General features: G+C 39.6%; 1 protein-coding gene across 1 annotated transcript in view; it reads left to right on the top strand.

The window, feature by feature from the left end:
- il12rb2 (interleukin 12 receptor, beta 2a) overlaps nt 1–21,105 on the top strand; it is a 74,181-nt gene extending 53,076 nt beyond the window's left edge. The window contains exons 9-16 of the mRNA XM_059983519.1: nt 639–852; nt 4,899–5,093; nt 8,116–8,217; nt 8,307–8,459; nt 10,794–10,934; nt 11,521–11,632; nt 12,779–12,878; nt 20,578–21,105. Of these exons, the coding sequence (XP_059839502.1) occupies nt 639–852; nt 4,899–5,093; nt 8,116–8,217; nt 8,307–8,459; nt 10,794–10,934; nt 11,521–11,632; nt 12,779–12,878; nt 20,578–21,105 (1,545 nt within the window). The remainder of the gene's footprint in view (nt 1–638; nt 853–4,898; nt 5,094–8,115; nt 8,218–8,306; nt 8,460–10,793; nt 10,935–11,520; nt 11,633–12,778; nt 12,879–20,577) is intronic.
- The last annotated feature ends 1,439 nt before the right edge of the window (nt 21,106–22,544 follow it).

The raw sequence follows: 22,544 nt of genomic DNA, 5'->3' as shown, positions 1-22,544 counted from the left end.
AAATAAATTAATTATACAACTTCAACATAATATCACAAATCCGGTACTTAATGCCATGATTTACGGAAGTGTTTGTGCTAAAAGCTCTCCGTATGACCCTGTCTACCTGTGATGCCGCTGGAATTATCTGTGTTCCCAGATCCCTTTATCTTTACGCTTAGCTGAGCCCTACCATTCTCTGTGTAAGCATTATCCTGGTTTGTCCTCCCACACCTCATATCTGCCATTTTTCAGCCCGTTTTCCCTGATGGTCAAGCTTTGACAGCTTGCCTCACTATCTACTACCCACCCCCCACACAGCTGGTGGCTCACAGATCCAAGATCACTGGAAGTTCTGATGTAGATCAGACATGTCATGGTAACGAGTGGAGCTGAATGAGAAAAGGCTTGGTACATAAGCCAAACCATTGTTCCATTCTCCAGCATCTGGTATCATGAACCAAGTATTAATGTAGCCACTAATCGAAAAGAGAGATGAAAACACAACTATAAGCATGCCTTGGCTTCAAAGTATCACTGACAAGATATTTTGGAGAGGGGAAAGCTGCATTTATTTAGGAGAGAAGTTATATTTATTGGAATCATTTGTTTTAATTGAAACCTCGAGGAAAATAACAAAAATATTTTTATTATCATAGCCTCTCAAGGTAATTGAAATCAGAGGAAGAGTCCGGGGTTATAATGTAACCCTAAGGGAAAGTACGAAGAATAACGCCACCATATGGACGAGGGAGACTAAAAACACATGGTATACCGTGGGCATTCCCAGCACAGGCTGCGTCATCACCGTGTCTGCCTACAACTCCAGGGGCAGCTCTCCACCATCTGAACTCCGCCTGTCATCTCTCAGAGGTAAAACACAATGTTTCTGTTTTCACAGTACTGGAAGATCTGGGGTTTCTCTTTAAGAGGTCTAGAAAAGCAGGAGAAATCTGTTTCCTCAGTTGCCTCCTATGCTTCTCCCTTCGAGTCATCTACTTCTTCCTTGTGAGGGGATTGGCTCATCCTGGGTGAATGGTCTACAAATGTTAGCTTTCTCTGGCACCTTGATCCAATGGCATCCTAATCCTCGGGAGCTGTGTTTCATATTTCCCACTGCCTTAGTTCGCTGCACAGAAACAGATCATGCCTGTAGGATGAGATAGTTACCTTCAGTCTCTATCCCATCCCATTAGCTCGTCAGTCTGTCATGCAAGCAGCTTGTAACAGAATAAGGGTTCTCTGTAGTAATTCCCTGGGACCCACAATCATTAATATAGAAACCCAGCAAAGTAATATTGTAGGTACAGGTTGAGCACTCTTATCCCAAAATACAAACATTTTCAAATTCCTGAAATTTTTTGAGCACTGCTGACAAGATGCCGCAAATGGAAAATTCCACAAGGCATCAGGAAGGTTTCCAGGCGATGTGCAGGCCTCTGCAAACCACAAATAGTTCTGAGAAGTGACTTCAGATATCCTGAGTGGGGTCCTGATGGAGCCAGTTTGTTTTCAGTGGCCATCGTGGCCGAGCCTTTGTGGATTAGTCACAGTGCTTGCCATGTGTTTTGTGCTTATTCTCTGCTCTGTGCTGTTAAGATGTTGTTGAAAATGTCACAGAGGCCTGCAGTTATCCCTATGGGTAATAGTGAAAAGAAAAAGGAGGAAGCATTAATGTTTATCTATAACACAAAGTCAAGTTGTTGAAAAGACTTGACAGCAGTTTAACTGTGAAGCATTTGACTGAATATGGTGTTGGAATGACCACCATCTACAACCTGAAGAAACAGAAGGACAAGCTGTTAAAGTTCTATGTTGAAAGTAATGAACGGAAGATAATGAAAAATTGAAAAGTACTACATAATGTGAAAAATAAAGATCTTAATCATATATTGGGAAAGTGAATTTATCAATGCTGGAGTGAATTTATGCTGCTGAACATATGCTGATCATGAAACAAGCAAAGATTTATCATGATGAACTGAAAATTTTAGGTAATTGTGAATATTCAGCAGGGTGGTTCCAGAAATTTGAGAAAAGAGATGGCGTTAAACTTTTGAAGATTTATAGTAATAAAGTGTCTACTGTTCACAAGACAGCAGAGAAATTCATTGATGTGTTTGGCAAGATGTTGCTGATGAAAATCTGACACCGTAACAAGTCTAAGATGCTGATGAGACATCATCGTTCTGGCACTATTGCCCAGGAAGACACTGACTATAGCGGATGAGAAAGTTCCTACGGGAAATAAGGATGACAAGGACAGAATAACTGTGCTGGGATGTGCTAATTCAGCACTGTACAAATACAGCGTACTGTAAACTTGTAATCATAACACAACATTATCAGTGGAGACTGAAAGCCTGCCGTTGTTTGTTGTTGTTCATTAGCTGATTCAGGTATTCATCTGAGCTGCTGTACTGTTTTTGTTACCCTGCACACATTATATTTTCATATATATGTGTGATGATCACCAGCAAGACAAAGATTGATTACCAGTAGCACATAAATTCAGAGTCTGGAGTGATAGCGGTGCCAAACAGACACTGACTGTTCACCCGTGAGGCTGAGGTAGTGATAGCTTACCTTTCTGATGGTTCAACTGTTACGTACCCCGTAACTGGATCACTTACCAGCAAAGATAGAGAGGTCCGTTGAAGTCTGATGGTACTATTTTTAACAGTATTTATTGATAAAAAATACACAAAAATAATATCAATGTAAACATACAGATAATATACGTCATCAATACTAAATCTAAAAGTGCGGGTATTATAAGAATCAAGCTCTATCGTTGTCTAGGGGATAATGTATTGTCCGATGGAAATATAAAAGTCACTTCAGTTCATTCAAGCTGTAGGATGCAGCCTTTTTGGTTGGAGAGAAAGACAGAGGTTTAACTTGCCCATTCCTTTTATGATGTCACTCCTTCGAGACGTTGGGAGTTGGTTTCCCCGTTGTTAGCTAAAAACCGTTTTTCCGTGGTAAGGGCACCGGTTCCGGGGCAAATGGAACTGAACGCACGTGGCCTCCCCACCGGCTTCCGCTATTACGGGATCGTTAGCGTTTCTTCTGGTGCGTCTGAGGGGCTGTTCCCACAGACCCTCTTTTATCCTGACTCACAGGATCTCAGATGTCAATCAGGTTGGGGGTGATGCAATCCCTCCCTCAACCAGCCCACTTTGCCTGAGGGCTTCCATGTAGCACAGTATTGCAATACACAAGTTTGGCTCCAAGAGACAATGGCTGTTTCCCGTCGCTTTATATCGCCGGGGGAACGAGACATTCTGCACGTCTCTCTCTCTCATTTCCTGGGTCTCCTGACCCAAGTCAATAGTGATATTGCGATTCTCACAAAGGAGGGGGCTACCCCGCACCCTTCGGCCCCTCAGAGCTGTGGTACATTCATAACACAATGTACTCATTATTGTTTCATGCACAAAGTTATTAAAATATTATATAAAACTACCTTCAGGGTATATGTACAGGCTGTAGATGTAATGTAAATAGATTTCATGTTTAGGCTTGAGTCTCGTCCCCAAGCTATCTCAAAATATAAATGCAAAAATATTTCAAAATCTGAAAAATTCCTAAGTACTTCTGGCCCCAAGTATTTTGGGTAAGGGGTGCTCAACCTGTCTTAGGGAGTGCAAGTTCTTCCTACAATTGTTTAGCAATGCCCAACCGAGGATTGTGGCCTTGAACTTTCTGCCATTTGTGAAAAGCCTTACACACACACATCTAATGCACAGAGCATCTAGAGGGCAGAAAGACAAAATTAAAGGCTGGCATATACTAAAAAAACAAAAGCTACTTGTATAAGAGAATACTTCTGAACATAAGATCTACTTTTGTTTTTTTTTCTTTCTCTTTCAGAAAATTTTAAAGAAAACACGCCAGGTGTGGTGAGGTTACAGAGACTTAACAGTTACTGAGAGATATAAATGGCACATGAATAGTTTAGGACGAAGGGTTTGAATTCTTTTTAAATCAATAAATGAGAGAACACATGCAAGAACAATTCATGAATCTAGCAGGGCATTATTCAGATGAAAGGGGGGCTAGTTGCTACTGAAAGTCACTACTGCATTCCATGTTTAGCCACTGTTGTAAAGGCAGGACTATTTTACCGCTTAATGCATTATCTTACTTTGTTAAATCACTTCAAGCAGCAAAATAAAATATTATGTATACAATATTCCATTTCCTCCCTGAGATAGTTAGTGATGCCCCTGTTATCATTACACCCAAGATCAGATAATTTGGTACCAATTGAAGGTAAATTGACAGCTTTACTCAATCAATAATTTCGAAAATCACAGTTGGATGGCATTTTTGGAACTATACTCCAAATGAGCCATGCAAGCTTGACAAATGCCCAAGGAAACTTGAAAGACACTATTATATCTCCCATAGCAGTATTTGCAGGTTGAGAAAATCTCAGCCTTTATTTTGATATTTTAGTTTCATGTCTAAAAAAGCAAACCATCGTTGATATGCAAGTTCAGCTGGGGAGATGTAATTTTGTCCCTCATTTAGGTTGTGCCTCTTTTTTCCCACAATGTGGAGCCAGTGATGATTTCTTTTTGGTACATGGGCCTAGATGAATATCATTGCCAGCAGCTTCCACTAAGGCAACATTATAATTGAGCCTGACCCATTATATCTGTTTGTACATTCAGGAACCGGGGGACAAAGCCTGCCTTATTTCCCTTCTATGGCATTGAAATATTGTAGTTAAATATGTTGAGGTAACCCACACAGTAACTTCCCAAGATTGTATTTTGAATTGGTGCAAACTTGTTTTGCATGGTACAGAAACTCACAGGGTAAATGTTTGATGCCATTTATAAGTCTGTTCTTGAGTTTTAAAAAAGCTAGTTACTCACTTATTATTTATTGATTTTTTTAATGGATAGATCTTCCTCCAGCAAGAAACATTTCCACTATGTATACCAAGAATAACTTGCTCTTAGTTGAGTGGACGGAACCAGTAAAAACACCAATGGCAGTCCAAGGATATGTGGTCGAGTGGACGGAAGTAAATGGCAAGCTCAATCAAAATATAAATTGGATTAAACTTCCTCCTCAGAACCATTCAGCAAGATTAACAGGTAAACTAGATTACCCTCTTTAAACAAACTGCATCATCATTATCATAAAACCTATCAGCCTGTTCGGCCTCTGGACCTGGCATAATGATGTGATCGTGTATTATTGGACCTGCAATAAATTCAGCACCACCTTTTCATTTTGGGGGTTTCAGATTACCCTATATTGTAGGATAGATTTCCATTTGTAACATGATGAATGAGGGCAGAAGGGAAAACAGTCACAGAGGTCTGCGATAACAGATTTCATGTGAGCATCCTTAATAAATCTGCATCAAAATAAGTTACTAACTTCTCCCAATTAATAAAGCACAAGAACTAACATTTCATGATCTCGTTTTTAAAGTAGTCCATAATCAATTTACTTATCTTGGAATTACAGTCACAAGGAAGTTTAAAGATCTCTTTCGTGAAAACTTCGCCAATCTTTCATATGCTATAAAACAGAGTCTGGTACAATGGTCACCTCTATCTATGTCTTTGGTAGGTCGTATTAATGTTGTTAAAATGTATGTTCTCCCCAAATTTTTATACCTATTTCAATCTATCCCAATTTTTATTCCTAAATCTTTTTTTGATTCCTTAGACTCTATTATTTTGTCATATCTGTGGCAGAATAAGTGCTCTAGAATTAATAAAATCCATCTCCAAAAATCTAAAAAAGAGGGTGGCATGGCTTTACCTAACTTTCGTTTATATTATTGGGCAGCTAATATACGTTGTGCTACCTTCTAGTCTTTCTTCCACGGCCAACCCTAACCCGAGTGCCCTAACTGGGTGGCGATAGAGCTGAGCTCCACTAAAGAATTATCTATCTCTGCACTTCTTGGCTCTGCACTCCCTAGTAGTCTGCCCAGATCAATAGCTAATCCTCTTATTAGACACACTTTGCGTATATGGGCTCAGATCAGGAAATGCTATGGTTTCCAGGGGTTTTCCATTTCCAGCCCTATTGCTCATAATCACCTTTTTTTACCTACTACATACGATTCAGCATTCCAGGTTTGGTATAGGAAGGGCATCAGACATTTTGAAGATCTTTTCATTGATAATCGTTTCGCTTCTTTTCAGCAGCTCTCTGTTAAGTTCAATCTGCCCAATGCTCATTTTTTCAGATATCTCCAAATCCGACACTTTATTGCTCCTTTAATTCCTAACTTTCCTGAAATGCCTGCAAAAAATGCTATGGACCTATTTCTTTCCATGAATCCACTAGGTAAAGGCTTAATATCAATCATCCGAGATAAACTAGCAGCCTTACGACGGGCCCCCATGGATAAAATCAAAATGGCCTGGGAGCAGGATTTAAATATCTCCTTATCTGAGGAGAGCTGGGATTCAGTTCTCAAATCGGTTAACTCAACCTCTCTTTGTGCTCGCCACTGCCTTTTACAGTTTAAGATTGTTCATAGAGCCCATTTGTCTAAATCTAAACTATTTCAATTCTACCCTAGCATTAGTCCGCTCTGTGATAAATGCAAGAGGGGCGTGGCCTCTCTCATCCATATGTACTGGTTCTGTCCTAGCTTGGAGAAATTCTGGAAAGATGTCTTCACTACGTTATCGTGTATTCTGAATCAGCACCTAGAACCAAACCCCTTAATTGCTCTGTTCAGTTTTTGGGGCGAGACAGATTTACGTCTGAGTCTGACCAAATGCCGAATATTATCCTTTGCCTCTCTCCTGGCTAGACGCTTGATCCTCCTTAGATGGAGAGATGTTGCCCCGCCCACCCATGCTCAATGGCTTAACGACATCATGGCCTGTTTGGACCTCGAAAAAATTCATTATTCAGTTCTCAATTCGGATCTAAAGTTCCATAAGGTCTGGGGACCTTTTATCGAGTACTTTCATAACCTTCCTCTTGACTAGGGTTTTTTTTTCTTTTCGGTCCCTTGCTTTCAGCTTTTTTTTCTGGTAGAAGGCATTATTACCCTCTGTTGCTGAGTGTATTCACAGTCTGGGAGTTTGGCTGTCCTGACTTACACTCTCTATATTGTGTTGTGGTTGGTCTGGAGTTGCTGTTGTTTTTTCTCGTGTTGTGGGGCTTGGGGAGGACACTAAGCTTACTTGTCTTTAATTTAGGTGCTTTTTTTTTGCTAAATTCTCTTCCTTTGTAGCATATTGTTATTGTATGCTTAATTTTGCACTGTTTTAATGTTCCTCATTGGGATTTGGGGTTTTTAATTTGTAAAATGTTTTGAAAAACTAATAAAAAAAATTTTTAAAAAATAATAATAAGTTACTGCTGTTTCTCTCGGTCCTGTCTTCAGAATTGTGCTGGTACCAAAGAAAACGGGCCCCCGATGCAACTTTAATCTCTGGTCTGTTGCATTGCTATTTAATAGAATCTCAGCGAGACTTTTGGGAAAACTATTGCTTCTGTTGTTATAGTGCACAGATTGTTGAAGCGTGTGTTTTAGAAAAAACAACTAGAACCTGGGCTGATTATCCACTTATATTTTTAGAAAAAGCTAAAATTTGTAGGGTTTGGAAATCAGAAGTAAATTAAACATTTAGGAAGCAAGAAGATTTTGGGGGAAACTGAAAAGACTTGTTAAGTAGTGTTGTGAGAATGGGTGACTATAACAATTAAGGAGATGCAATATAAAAGTGCATGTATTAACGATTACAGCAATATTTGAACAGAAGCAGTGGGGAGAATTAGGGACTGGAAGGGGAATTTGGGATTGTTGTGAAATGTCACAGGAATGGTGAGTAAAAGTATAGGTGTCAATTGTTCAGCTCTTGCAACCCTGTTCTTTTTGTCTGTTAAGACTAACTTAGGTTCTGTAACATTTAGCATATATCACAACATTTTGTGTGCTACCTTTGAAGTGTTCAGAGGTTCTGTCTCCACCTGTTTTGAGGAGAGTGCTCTTCTGTTTTGCACAGTTTCTGATACACACAACCGTTTTCGCCCTCCTTAAACCCTACCAGTCCCTAATTCACATTTCTGTATTTCCTACACCCCTGCTCAACGTTTGAATACTTTCTAATAAGTATGTCTCTCACCATGTTACAGAAAATATAAAACCCAAGACATGCTTTCAGATCTCCGTCTATGCAGTTTACAAAAATGGAACAGGAAAACCACTTTCAACTCGGAAGTACACAGCCCAAGAAGGTAATCAGACTCATGGTAATATTCAAACATTGGGTTCATTTAAAAAAAACCAGATAATTTTAACCAAGGCATTATCTGTTTTTGTTTAGCATCTCCACAGTCAGGGCCTTCTGTCTTCACTAAATACGAGACTGCAGAAATCTTCTGGAATGATATTCCAAAGGACCAAACAGCGGGCTGCATTGATAGCTATACCATCTACATCAAGAAAGAAGATTCAGAGTTGCCTCCTGCAATTTATAGTAAGTATGACAGAAGAAAATAAATTCAGAATCACAGGAAATTGGCACAGGGCACAAGAACACACCCAGCTTCATTCCTGACATTAGGTACTGTCTGTGTGGACCTGCCATTTTATCTGTGACTGCACATTTCCCATTGATGCCTAAATTTAATTCCACATCCAAAAGACTCATGGGTTGATAAATTACATGGTTATTTTTAATTGCTCTTAGTGGGTAGATGAATGATTAGAAACTGGCAGGAATAAATTTGGCTTAGTGTAAATGATGACTCAGTAAGCATTTTCCCTGTGTCCCTATGATTCTGACACTTACTCTCTTAAACCATCTCCAACATTCAGTAAATCTTGCCAAAATTTCTACATCAGTATTTATGACCAACCCCTATAAATCCCTATAGCAGTCAGTAAATGGAAGGTCTTATAAGAATATAGAACCATTGGAAGTTGCAGCACTGGTGCACCTCAGGGGTGTGTGCCCTACTAAGTACACCATCAGGACCTGATCCCTCATGAGGGTACACCCTCTTGAAAGATGTTCTGATGTCAGCCTCTGAGACAGAGATCACAGAGTCACCAGGTGCTGCAGGGGTTCATATGGGTGTCGTTTTATTTTCCCTTTCAAAGCATGCACAAAATGTGTGAGCTCACCAGGGAGTGAAGTATTATACAACCATTCATGCTGTTAGGCTTCGCCTTGTAGGAAGAAATCCTTGCAAACCCTTCCAGAGCTGACGTGCATCTGAATCTGTCGTTGTGTTCAATCAGAATTGTTTTTTTCTCTCTTAAAATAGCCTTCCCTAAGGTGTACTTGGACTTCTTGTATAGTTCGGGTCCACCGGTCTAAAATGCCACAGATCTAGCCTGCAGCAGACTATGAATTTCCCGGTTTTAAAATAGCTTATGGTTTGCGTATATCTGGTATGTTCTTGAAGACACACACTCAGCCACACAGGTCTCGATGTTGCTGATGTTGTGGCATGTTTAATCGTAGTTGAAGATGAATCCCTGAGTATTGTCTAGTCTACTGACTCAAAGCAGTCCTTTCAACACTCCTCCACCTCCCTTGATCATACCTTTGTGTTCCTCACCACTGGTGCTGAGGTCTTTAGTCACTACCTGTACTCCAGGAGTAGAAGTACAGCCAGGAGACTGGACTTTCCAAAGTGTGGGTGTGGGATGGCAAAGTAAGCGTTCTTGAGAGTGGTCAAGTGTGTTGGCTCCTCTGGTTCCACAGGTGATATGGTGTTGGTAGTTACTCAGAGACTTCTATAAGTTGGCTTGGTTGGGAACATCCACAATGATGGGGAGGCATCAGGGTGCGTTTCATGAATGCTGATTATGGTGCTCAGCTCATCCAGAGCCAGCCAGTATTGAAATGTACACCACTACTGGGATGATGGTGGAAAACTCCCTCAGCAGATAACATGGATGACATTTGACCGCTAGGTATTCTAGGTCTGGTGAGCTGGATTGAAACAGAACCGCAATGTCTGTGCATCATAATGAGATAATCGTGAAATATACCCCAGCTCCTCTACCTTTAAAAGAAGTCAGCAATCCTGTCTTTTTGGTGCATAGTGAAGCCTTTGGGCTGTAGTGCTATGTCTAAAATGGCAGGGGTTAGCCATGTTTCTATGAAACAATCCCTGATGTCCTCTCTGGTACAGCAATCTTGCTCTTAAGTCTTTGATTTTATTTTCCAGAGGCTGCACATTCACCAGCAAGATAGTAGAGGGTCTGAGGCCTTTGTGTTTCAATCATACCTACATGCTTCCATTTTCTTAAAAGGGAACTACACTTGTGACCTGAGTCTGCTGTCCAGGGTCCACTAATCTTCAGGATCAAGAAACTTTTTTTTGAAATGTCTTAAAGCAATGTTGCTTACTAAAGTACCCATAGCTGTGAGTATGGATTTCAGCTGTAGTATTCCTAAATGGGAATATTTTATGATTCCCATTGGAACTGCATGCAAAATGTTGCCACTTATCAGTGCCATCTTAGAAAAGGATAGGATGGCTTTAGAAAGATATGGGCCAAACATAAGCGAATAGAAATAGATTATACGTGTGTCAGGTTTGCCTGATAGGCCTGTTTGTCTTGTGCGACTTGCTGTGGTTGGAATAGAAAGGTTAAGGGTTACATTCATTGTACCTAGTCAAGAAATAAATAGCTAAGAGCCCAGTCCCACTTCGACACGTTAACACAAGAAGCAGTAGTGAGATAGGAGGAAGAATGATTACTGGGATGAAAAAGTGACACAGATGCCCAAAATGCAACAAACCACTCCATTTGGGGAAATAACAATGTTTTCTTTTTTGTGGATTTTGTATAGAGGGCATTGATCCAACTAGCAGAAGTTACACAATACCAGACCTGAAACCAGGAGCACGATATATTGTATGGATGACAGCCATAACTAAAACTGGAGAAGGAAAGAGTGGAATGCCTCACAAATTTTACTTGCATTACAAAAGTAAGTATACCAGAATTCTGAATATCAGAGCTAAACACACTGCCATACATCTTTAGCTGGAGTCAAAGCTACCACTTTCAACAGTATATACCCACCCTTACCAGTATATACATTAGAGCATAGCAGAGCACAAGACAAAATGATTTATACCCTGCTATCAAATAATTTGACCTATATATGAAGAATTCTTTGCCACAAGCAGCTGTGGAGCTGAGTCTTTATATATATTTAAGGCAGAGGTTGATAAGATTCTTGATTTATCAGGGCATGAAGGGGTCGAGGAGGAGTTAGGAGATTGGTGCTGAGAGGGAAATGGATCAGCCATGATGAAATGGCAGAGCTGACTCATTGGGCCAAATGGCCTAATTCTGCTCCTATATCTTACAGCCTAACATCAGTCATGTCTCAACATCACTTACCACTTGTGTAAAGTCAGAGTGGGGATAGAAGGCAGAGAAGTAATTAATTGGTCACAGAACAGAATTTCAGCATTATTTGGTACTTAAGAGAGATAAATCAGAAAGGTCACATTTCGGCAGTCCGTTGATCAGCTGATTCAAACTGTTGAAATGTTCTTGTTCTCCAGGTACAGACCTGCACCCCAACAGCAAGTCCATCATCATGGTCGTCGTTGCAGTAACATTCTCAGTTGCAATAGTTGTTTCTGGGTTTTGTTTATGGCAGTCAGTGAGAAGCAGGTAATATTTACCGAAATAACTTCTAGTAACATTTAGCTTTTTTTTAAAAATAGAGTTAGTGCTCCAAATTTCTCAAAATTAGCATGTATTGTTTTTGTTTAATGTGTAGTCTAAACTTGCAGCTGCCAAGACTTTTAAATAATTGTGATCCACATTCGGTGCTCACAACCGCCAGGTTTAATCATGAATTCCTTTTTAAATTGTGTCCTGGCTGAATTTTGACATTTAGTGGAAAATAATTTTACACAATCAAAGTGACTGTGAGCAGCAGTTTCCAAGGTCTGCAATTGATGCAAAGTGGTGAGGGGCAGGGGGGAGAAATGAGATGGGGTAAGCAACTTCCCAGGCTAACTCAATTGCTTGTACCCTTCAGATTCATTTACATCACCACTTTATGTGAGGCAATGTAGTCACTCTCAGACCTGGGAGGGTCAAACCCTCTGATCAGCAACACAGACTTGTCCATAAGTGTGGAAATAAAGTTCTGCAAAATTAACAGTCAAGCACAAGCAGAGTTCAGTTCTGAAATCACCCAATGGAGTTTACTGCTTTAGAAGAACAGATATGGTGTGACACTGTGCCTTTGCCTCAAGCATTTCAGTCTTGCATCCACCAAAATGATTGAGAGAACAGCAGATAAAAATTAACTGATCATTGCACAATATAGTTTGAATGATTTGCTGAGGTCATACCTTACTTAGCTCAATCACCATAAAATAGGTCCATCTAAATTCATTTTCCCAATTACTTCAAAAGCATAAAATCAGATCTCTGCTGTTAGTCTTTTTAAGTTTGTCTGATGTTGTCAAATGAGAAGCAAAGAAATGGTGCCAAAATTGGTTTGAAAATGTCATTTTGATGGTCTGCTTCTTCACCATAAATCTATTGTTCTGCTTTAGGCCCATTAAATTTGAGTAACTTTCTCAGTTTCCTGTTCTAGGTCAGTCAACATTATGAGAAGGACCCATTCCCAGCATGAAACGTGGTCTTCTCTGATGGTCACCACAGAAATCCCAAAAAATAATTTGGCAAATGCTTGTCTAGATTGTTCTCATCATGGAAGACTTATAGGATATGCAATTACATAATCAGTCCTCAAGCTAAGTTGCATGGTGCTCTTCTCATTTGTATTTTGTTTTGATGTAGGACTTTGTCTATTTTATCAAAACTAACATCTCAACTGTATGTTAAAAAGATTCCTGATCCAGCTAATTGTACATGGGCAAAGGAATACGCTGCAATCAAGGTAAGATGTTTAAATTTATATTCTATGTTTAAAAAATACACTCTGCATGGGTTGGGAAAATATTGGTATTTGCATCTTATTTGGAGAATTCTTCCCAGTATCTGTCAATCAATGCAAATAGCATTGCTTTCAACAAACCTTAGCAGCTCTAGTGCAGGCCACTAGATGGCGCAGTATGCAAGCACTATTTCCCACTTCAGATCAAGAAACAAGGTAATGATAACCCTAAATATACACAAAACAGCCAGTCATACCACATGGAAACAGGCACTTTGATTGAATTGGCCTATTCCAACCAAGATGCCCATCTAATCTAGGTCAATTCACGTACCTGTCCACTTATCTTTTGTGTGTTGTGAATGAACCTGCCTCAGCCACTCCCTCTGGTACCTCATTTCCATATACACACAATCCTCTGCAAGATGCTGCCCCTTGGGTTCCTATTAAATTTCTCTCCCCTTAAAACTCTATTTACCCTCTTGTTCTTGGTTCCCCAATGCTAAGAAACATACTGTATGTTTCATCATACCTGTGCTTTTATATTCAGTATTCCTTATTCTCCTACATGCCAAGTAATAAAGTCCTAGTCGACTCGACCTCTCTCTATAACTCAGTCCTTCGAATCTTGCCAAGATTCTTGTAAACTTTTTATGCACTCCTTCTAGCCTAATAGCATTTTTCCTTTGCATGGCAACCAAATCTGAACACAATGTGTCCTTACCATTATCTTGTTTAGTAACTCCAATATACAGTAACATCCACTTTCCATAACCTAATGCCCTGACTGAAGGCCAGGATGCCAAAAGCCTTCTTCACCAACCTATCTACTTGTGATGCCACCTATAGAGAACAATGTACAGGTTGAGCACCCCATATCTGAAATGCACGGGGCCAACAGAGTTTTGAATTTTTTTTGCATTTTGGAATATTTATATAATGTCTAAACACAGAATCAATTTACATTACATATACAGCCTATACATATACTCTCCAGTTAGTTTTATTTAGTATGTTAATTATTTTGTGCATGAAACAATATGTATATTGACCCATTAGTAAGGTAAGCTACCCTATCACTACCTCAGCCATGCAGATGGACAGTCAGTGGCTGTTTGGCTTTGCCAATTCTCTGAATTTATATGCTACCGGAAAGCAGTCTGTCTTACACTTGTTCACACACATAACAATTATTACAACCCAATAATATAATGAATATGTGCCAGTTAATAAAAGCAGCACAACAGCATCAGAATACCTGAATCGGCTGTTGAACACCAACAAACAACGGCAGGCTTTCGGTCTCCACCTATGATGCTATGTTTTGTTTAAAGTATTGCGGTACAGTGTATTTGTATTTCACTTTTTTTTTTAGGTTTTATGTAAGGTATTAGATCAAAAGATTGAATTTAATCACAGGTAAGTGTAACAAAAATCAAGAAAAAGCCCTCATTTTATTTTTAAACTCAGTAATGACACTGGTCATGTTATACTCAAACATTGGATTTTAGGTGGAGATGAAATTCAGATTTCATGCAAAAATAATGTTTTGTAATTACCAAAAAAAAGAAAAATTTTGCAAAAGTTGATAAATGCAGCACCAAACATTGTGAGGAAGAACATCAGAAAGTGTTGAGGGACACGAGAGTGGATACTCTTGGAATGAAACACTGTGTTGGATGACTTTCGTTTGAATGCTTCTTCCAGTGTCCTCTTCCTCATTAATGATTTGTGTTGCAGCAATCTTTCATTAATTTTTTATAAGCTGACATAATTTCTTGTTCTGTAACAAATGCATGCTGCCATCATACATTTTCTCCATGTACCTATGGGCACCTTTTCTACTGTGTTAACAGTATCATTTTCATCTTCACTGTTATCATGAGCACATCAATTCAGAACCACTTCAGCTATTGCACCATCGGTCATTGAATGAAAAGCTGGAGATTCATTATCAATGTTAAGAACTTCTTGGACATCCACTTTCTGCAGCTTATTGACAGACTTTGAAGGTATCCCTGTAAGGAGTTCTGACATTGTCTTTATCTCACTTGGCATACATAATCCTTCAAATGCACTTTGTACATATCGTCACTGAATGTAGTTGTAATCCAGCAGTTGTGCCAGGCATAAATTTGTCTTTAGTTAGTGTTCCATGCATATACGGCATCCTTCAAGCTAAACTCCACACTCACCTCTGCACACTGCTGCAAGCATGCTGTTCTTCCTACTTGACATTGAAAACCACAAATGCTTCCTCAGGTGAGACTGCAGGACTTTGACATTTTCAACAACACGTTAACAGCACAGAGCAGAGAATAAGCACAAAACACATGGTAATCACTGAGAGTAATACACAAAGGCCTAGCTATGGTGACCACTGAAAACAAACTGGCACCAACAGGGCCCCATTCCAGGCATGTGAGGTCACTTTTCAGAATTGTCTGTAGTTCATGGAGACCTGCACATTGCCAGGAAACCTTCCCAGCGCCTTATGGAATTTTCCATTTGTGGTGTCCTGTCAGTGCTCAAAAAAATTTCAGAGTTTGGAGGTTTTCAAATTTTGGATTTTCAGATAAGGTGTGCTCAACTGTATTTGTATTCCTAGATCCCCTCTATCCTCGAGTTCTACTGCACACTGTGAAAGTCATGTCAGGATTTGTCTTCTTAATGTAACCTTATATTTATCTGAATTAAACTCCATTTGCCATCCCATGATCCAATTACCCAGTTGATCAAGATCCTGCTGTAATTCTTGATAACCATCTCTTTTAGTGTCATCTGCCAGCGTATTAACCATGCCTTGTACATTTTCATCCAAATTGTTGATACAAATGATACACAGCAAAGGCCTAGCAGCAACCTGAGACACATCACTTGACATGGAACTCCGGTCCAAAGGACAACCTTCCTACCATCAAACCAATTGTGTATCCAATTAGCTAGCTCTCCCTGGATCCCATGTGATCATACTTTCCATTGCAGGTGACCATGTGGAATCTTAAAAGTCTTACTGAAGTCCATGTACACCAATGATTCCCAAACATTTTTGGATTTACTGCCTCTTTGACTCCCAGACCACATCCCCAGTGACCCCACCCTTTCCAGCCATTACAAAAAAAAATGATAAAGGCCTTTAATTTACAATGCACAGTGAAAGAAAATGAGAACTGAAAATTCAAAGCAGTGACAAATAATTGCAAACATTATTCAAATTTAAAGCCACAAAATTATTTCTTCAGTTACAGTTAAAACAACTCTTGTCAACAATTTTAGAATGTACACTATGCACTACTTCATTGCTTTTTCACCTTTCGATGAGGTGGATGGACTTGGTGTAGTAACATCAGTCTGAATGTCATTCAGGAGTCTCAGATCCCCATATTCAGTACTTTGCAGTCTGCTTCATCGCTTTGAAAGTGCACAGAAACCACACTGCACTAAATACAATGTTGGAAAGGCAATAAGGAACACCTTGACTTTTATCAACAGTGTAAGATAGAATTCAAAGATATTCTTCTGCAACCAAAGGTCTTGATATGATTATTTTTTTGAATCTCTGCTTCAGTTCAAAGTCATTTTGTAGAGAGATCAGTTCTTCCACCCATCGGGAACTTGGATCAAGACCCTGAAATCTCTCTGACGTGTTCACCTAGGTGGGCACAGTATATTTGAAAATCAGCATCTGGAATTCCTTCTTTCTCTTCCAAGTCAGAGGCTTGGAAATTGGAAAGATCAAAATCCCCAATGTTGCACTTAATAGGGTTAACTTGGACAGAAATGTGGAGACAGCTGATTTGACTCTGATAAGACTCACATCACTTCCTTGCAATTGAGAACTTTGCAAATAATTCTGAAAAATAAGCAATTTCATGCCTAATATTCTTGAGTTGATTACTCAAGTCTTCAAAGAATTTTATCAGTTTCAAGCATATAAAAACATCTCAGGTAGTTCCCAAAAGAAACAGCGAGCATTCAAACTTTCATCATTCTCAACACTGTCAAAGTAGTTGAGAATTGAGAACATGGGACTTTATTTACCTATGTAATAACAGTATTTAATTATTTGCATTGGATCACTTAGATATTTTGTGACAAGATGTTGTCTGTGAGTTACACATTGAATGGCAAATATGTTAGATATAGCTTTTTCAGTAAGTAATAACTCCATGGTATCCTGTCATTGATGATGCAGTCTGTTGCACAAGCAAGAATGTTGATGAGCAGAATGTCCTTTTTGAAAAATTGCTCAACAATCTGAAATATTAACTCCCCCTTTGTATCTGTTTCTAGTCCCCTTGCAAATAACATCTCTTGAACAATGCTTTTCAGCTTTTATGAAATGAACATAACCAAGAAGGAAAGATTAGTTGCCTGGCAAAGCTATTACTCAGAATTTCATCTATTTGTCTTTAAAACAGTCATTGCTGAGTGGAATCCCTTTAATTATTTGGTCTGGTGGCTTATGTAAAACTGTACTGAAAACATCCCTTACTGCTGGCAGGATCAGTTCTTCTCCCAGTGTATAGGGGCTTTCCAAATTTAGCAATTAAATATTGTATGAAGCACATAAACCATCACTGTTCTTACAAACTACTGGCAACAATGTTTTAAAGTGTTTCCTGTTTCTGAAATTTTTCATGAAGTAACTGAAAATAAGCTAAGTTCTTGTTTACTTTATCAGAGTATTTTCAAACTTTCAAGAAGTCTGGCTGGTTTTATTGCCTCATTTGAAAAATAATGTTTCACACAACAGATGGCTGCTGTTGGTGTGGGTACAATTCCCTATTTCAGATACTCCACACTGTACAGTCTGCGCTTCTTTTTTGTTAGGTCTCCTTTTGCCATTTTCATTATGAATTAAACATCATGAGAAACATCCTATAACATGCTACTTACTGGCAGAATTAGAGTAACCATTCTGCCTATTTTCTTCTGAGGGTTTCCTTGAATACTGGCCCTTCACTTGGTGACCTGAAAGCGTAGTAAGTCGACCATTGGTGCATTTATCTTTAGGTTTGAGCATTTGTCGACCTTTTTGCTAATTAACTAACTTCCCCCGAGGTGCTCTGCAGGGATCTGTTCTGGGACCCCTCCTCTTTGTGATTTTTATAAATGGTATGAGGAAGTAGAGGACTGTGTTAGTAAGTTTGCTGATGACACGAAAGTTGGGGGTGTTGTGGGTAGTCTGGAGGGTTGTCAGAGGTTAGAGCACAACATTGATAGGATGCAGAATTGGGCTGAGAAGTGGCAGATGGAGTTCAACCCAGATAAGTGTGAAGTGGTCCATTTCGGCAGGTCGATTTTGAAGACAGAATATTAATGGCAAGATTCTTGGTAGTGTGGGGGATCAGCAATATCTTGGGGGCCACGTCCATAGGACACTCAAAGCAGCTGCACAGGTTGACTGTTGTTAAGAAGGTGTGTGGTGTGATGTACTTCATCAACTGTGGGATTGAATTCAAGACCCGTGAGGTAATGTTAAAGCTAAGTAAGACCATGGTTAGACCCCGCTTGGAGTACTATGCTCAGTTCTGGTCATCTCACTACAGCAAGTATGTGGATACTATAGAGAGAGTGCAGAGGAGATTTACAAGGATGTTGCCTGGATTGGAGAGCATGCCTTATGAATAGGTTGAGTGAACGTGGCCTTTTCTCCTTGGAGCAAGGGAGGATGAGAGGTGAGCTGATAGAGGTGTATAAGATGATGAAGGCATTGGTCCTTTGGATAGCCAGAGGCCTTTTCCCAGGGCTGAAATGGATAACATGAGGGGTATAGTTTTAAGGTGCTTGGAAGTAGGTACAGAAGGGATGTCGGGGTGAGTTTTTCCCCACAGAAAGCAATGTGTGCATGGAATGCACAGCCAGCGACGGTGGTAAAGACGGATTCAACAGGGTCTTTTAAGAGAATCCTTGATAGGCACATGGAACGTAGAAAAATAGAGGGCTATGTCGTAGGGAAATTCTAGGCAGTTTCTGGAGCAGGTTACAATATTGTGGGCCGAAGAGCCTGTAATGTGCTGTATATTTCTATGCTCTATATCCTAATAGAGCGTAGTTTCACTTATCAGAATCGGGCAGATTTAGCCAAAACCGATTTGTAGAGGGGGAAAAAATTCGGCACGTACACGCATGAGCACACACCTGCCCGCGCAAGGCTTCACGGTCATGGTAGTCTTTCTTGGGGTAAACGCAAGGCAAAGGGTCTCAGCACGAAACGTCGACAGTGCTTCTCCTTATAGATGCTGCCTGGCCTGCTGTGTTCCACCAACATTTGTGTGTGTTGCTTGAATTTCCAGCATCTGCAGATTTCCTCGTGTTTACAAGATTAAAGCGGGCGCCTTTTCTCGTAAAAGCAAAAATTCTCTTTGGATTTCTTTCAGTTAGCGAAAACAGGTCTTTTGTGAAAACAAGGTGGCGTAAAGCAAACTCTCGTAAAGCGGGGGTCTGTGGTTCTTAAGCCCAACCGTTCATTAAGTTATGATATCATCATAGGTCAGGCAAAATCATCTCTGCCAGAGGAAAAGTGGGGCAACAGTATCTCGATTATGTCATGGGCTAGAGAAATGCCACCAAGATAGAGCAGATTCTGAACTTTACCCCATGAATACCATACTGTAATTCACAGGAACTGTGTCACTGCATGATTAGAGTATGGGAATCATACAAGCCAACTGTATACAGTAGTAAAAGGTAATATCTGGATATAACAAGTTCGTCACTCCAAATTTCTTGTGCTATGCCAAATACATGTTGCATTGCTTTTGAACAACTATAATGCACGTCAAAGTTTGATGGATTACATGATCATTCATGAGGCACTGCAAATCAAATTCTTAAGAAATTCATCTTAAATTAAGCCAATCCCTCAGCTGCCCCCTTCCTTCCAAGCACCCTCTCTCGCCACACCCTTTTTCTTTATTGCCCCCTTAAAAACTCCCAGTGCCCCGGGGGGGGGGGGGGGGGGTGAGAAATATCACCCACTATGGCGATCACTGAAACCACTGTTTATCTCCATTGCCCTGCGCTCATTAACTTATTCCAATCAACGAGGCACTAATAATAGTCAAATTGTGGACTGGATCTGTCCCTTTATATATAAAATAGCTTACTTAAAACAAATATAACCAAAGCTCACTGGTCCCAAAATACTGCATTTAGCCACACACTTGACTACTGCAGGACAGTGTGTGCAACTAGAAGTCCTGGAATTTCTGAGGTGGTGCCACTGTCACTTCAACTTCACTCATCATTGGGCATTCTCTTCCAACAGCAGACTTGCTTCAATCCATTTCCCAGCAGTTCTGCTGTGAAGTCTGTATACTTAACCTGGCACAAATCCAGGCAAAGCCATACATTTCAATGCAGATGACCACTTAAGAGGCACAGTATTTATTGGATTTAATTTTAAATGTGCATTTAGCTTTGTTGTTTTTGAATGTTTATTAATGCCTGGTTCAGCACGGAAGCAGATTACCCAAATTGTCAAAGCAACTTTGTGGAATTTCTTTTTTAAGTCAACCTAATTAATAAACTCTGAACATAGGCCTTATGAATATAAGTCTTACTGCAACAATAAGGTGTTACCAAGACCACATCTAGAACACTGAACAATTCTGGTGCAGCTAATATATTAGTTTTAAATAAACAAAACATATTTGCAAGTTTCATAATTCTCAAATCTGCTTTTTATTTGGTACAGGGCAATCTGGATTTAACTTGTCCTTACTTCCAAGCTGACACGACTTCAGTTTATGAAGATCCCGAGACTCTACAAGTGGAGGAAACGTCATCTGTCCAGGAACTCTGCAATGGTATGGAGGCTGTTAATCAAGATCAGAGCAGCCAGCTATCTACATTCCATGTTCAGCCCATGGCTAGTCAGCCACAACAGAGTGAGGATTTGAGCCAAGATCTTTCACCAGGGAACAGTCAAGTGGATATTCTGGATTACAAATGCCAACTCCCTTGTTCATATATCGAAAAGTTGTCCTCTGGGGAAATTAATCACCAACTAACAGATTCAATAAATTCTGCAAGAGACCAAAGCATTGGATACATACCTTCCAACTTTATACATATTACAGACAACACTACAGAGACAAGTCAAGATTTTGTTAACAGCTTTTCATTCATGCCTCTTCCATCACTATCCAGAATGGAACTCACTTACGAAGGGAAATTAACATTAGATGTGGTGAGAATTGACTGTAGTTCAATTGTAGAATAATTTTCTTAATCCATACAGCTAGTATTTGGAGAACACTCCAGCCTATTATCAGGTTAAGTATTACAGCTCACCATTTGGGCACATCTTGTTTGTTTCTTGTTTCCTGCTAAATAAATTGCCTATGCCTTAGCCTGGATTGAGGATTACTGACAACCATAGGTGGATCCAAGTGAATAGCCATGTCTCCTATCAGTTGTATGTACTGTGAGAAAGCTGGACATTTTTACTTTGGATAAACTGTACAATTACTATGCTGATAAATGGGAACATTTACAGGTTACTTTTTCCTCCATGGCATAGCTTACTCTTGTGCCACAAGATAGATTTTGTCAATACCATTAACAACAGAACCAGAACTTAAACCTTAATATTGTCTTGTCTAAGAATTAGCATGCAGATTGGTGTCTGATGAAGGTGAAGTACCATTAGTATCAGCTCTCTGTATCTGGACTGATTAAGTGATTCTAGGTTGCAGGCCAGGTCCAGCCCTTAAAAGGGGCACTTTATATAATCATTAAATCCATTGGTGATACTGTGCTATACAAACTGGGAAGGTGCTATATTTGATACCCAGATAGTAAGAGTATCCAAGGAGTATGACGTTACTAATAATGTGATTGACATTTAAGTTTAGAGTCAGTTTTGATTCTCCTGCAAATAAATAGCATCAGCAATATCATGGCTAAAAACAAATGGCCATTCAGGTGAAATATTGAGAATGTGTGATATCAATTATCTAAAAAGGCAAGGAAAACTATACAATTAAGGCAAGTGCCCATTTTATAGCATTCTGAAGCCAAATGTCATATTTTGGAAATAAATCATAACTGGCTTAAAGCTGCTGGGTTGTATTACTGGAAACACTTACCATCTTAATTCAAGACCTAACCACTCACACAAGCTTAACTTTTTTTTTGTTTGAAAGTCAGGATTGCAGCTGACACCCAATCTATATTGAACAAATTCAGTGCTGATGTGGGACTTGAAATGAATCTTCTGATTTGCAATGTTAAATTAGCTGGGGCCAACTAAAGAAAGAATTTAATTTTATCCAGTAAGATTATTTCAAGCTAGCTAGCAGCAGAAGAGGTATGATTTTTAACTTGCAACTGAAGGCTTTGTGGCTGCATGGGGAAAAACACGAACTGATGCAGGCTGCTGTGGTTATCCAACATATATCCAACTTAAAACGATTGCATTACATTTGTTTTAAATGAGATAGATACTTGATGAAATTATGGATACATTTCCAAGGATTTAAGAATTCAAACTGAAGCAACTTTTAAGTATGCAAATTAGTTGGACTTCACTGATTGTAAACCAACAGATTAGAAGTTGTAACAACAACACACACAAAATGCTGGTGGAACACAGCAGGCCACAGGCAGCATCTATAGGAGAAGCACTGTCGACATTTCGGGCCAAGACCCTTCATCAGG

The sequence above is a fragment of the Hypanus sabinus genome, chromosome 11, assembly GCF_030144855.1.
Source record: "Hypanus sabinus isolate sHypSab1 chromosome 11, sHypSab1.hap1, whole genome shotgun sequence".
Lineage (NCBI taxonomy): Eukaryota > Metazoa > Chordata > Chondrichthyes > Myliobatiformes > Dasyatidae > Hypanus > Hypanus sabinus.
The sequence above is the reverse complement of the archived record's forward strand: the minus strand, read 5'-3'. Positions and strand labels throughout refer to the sequence as shown.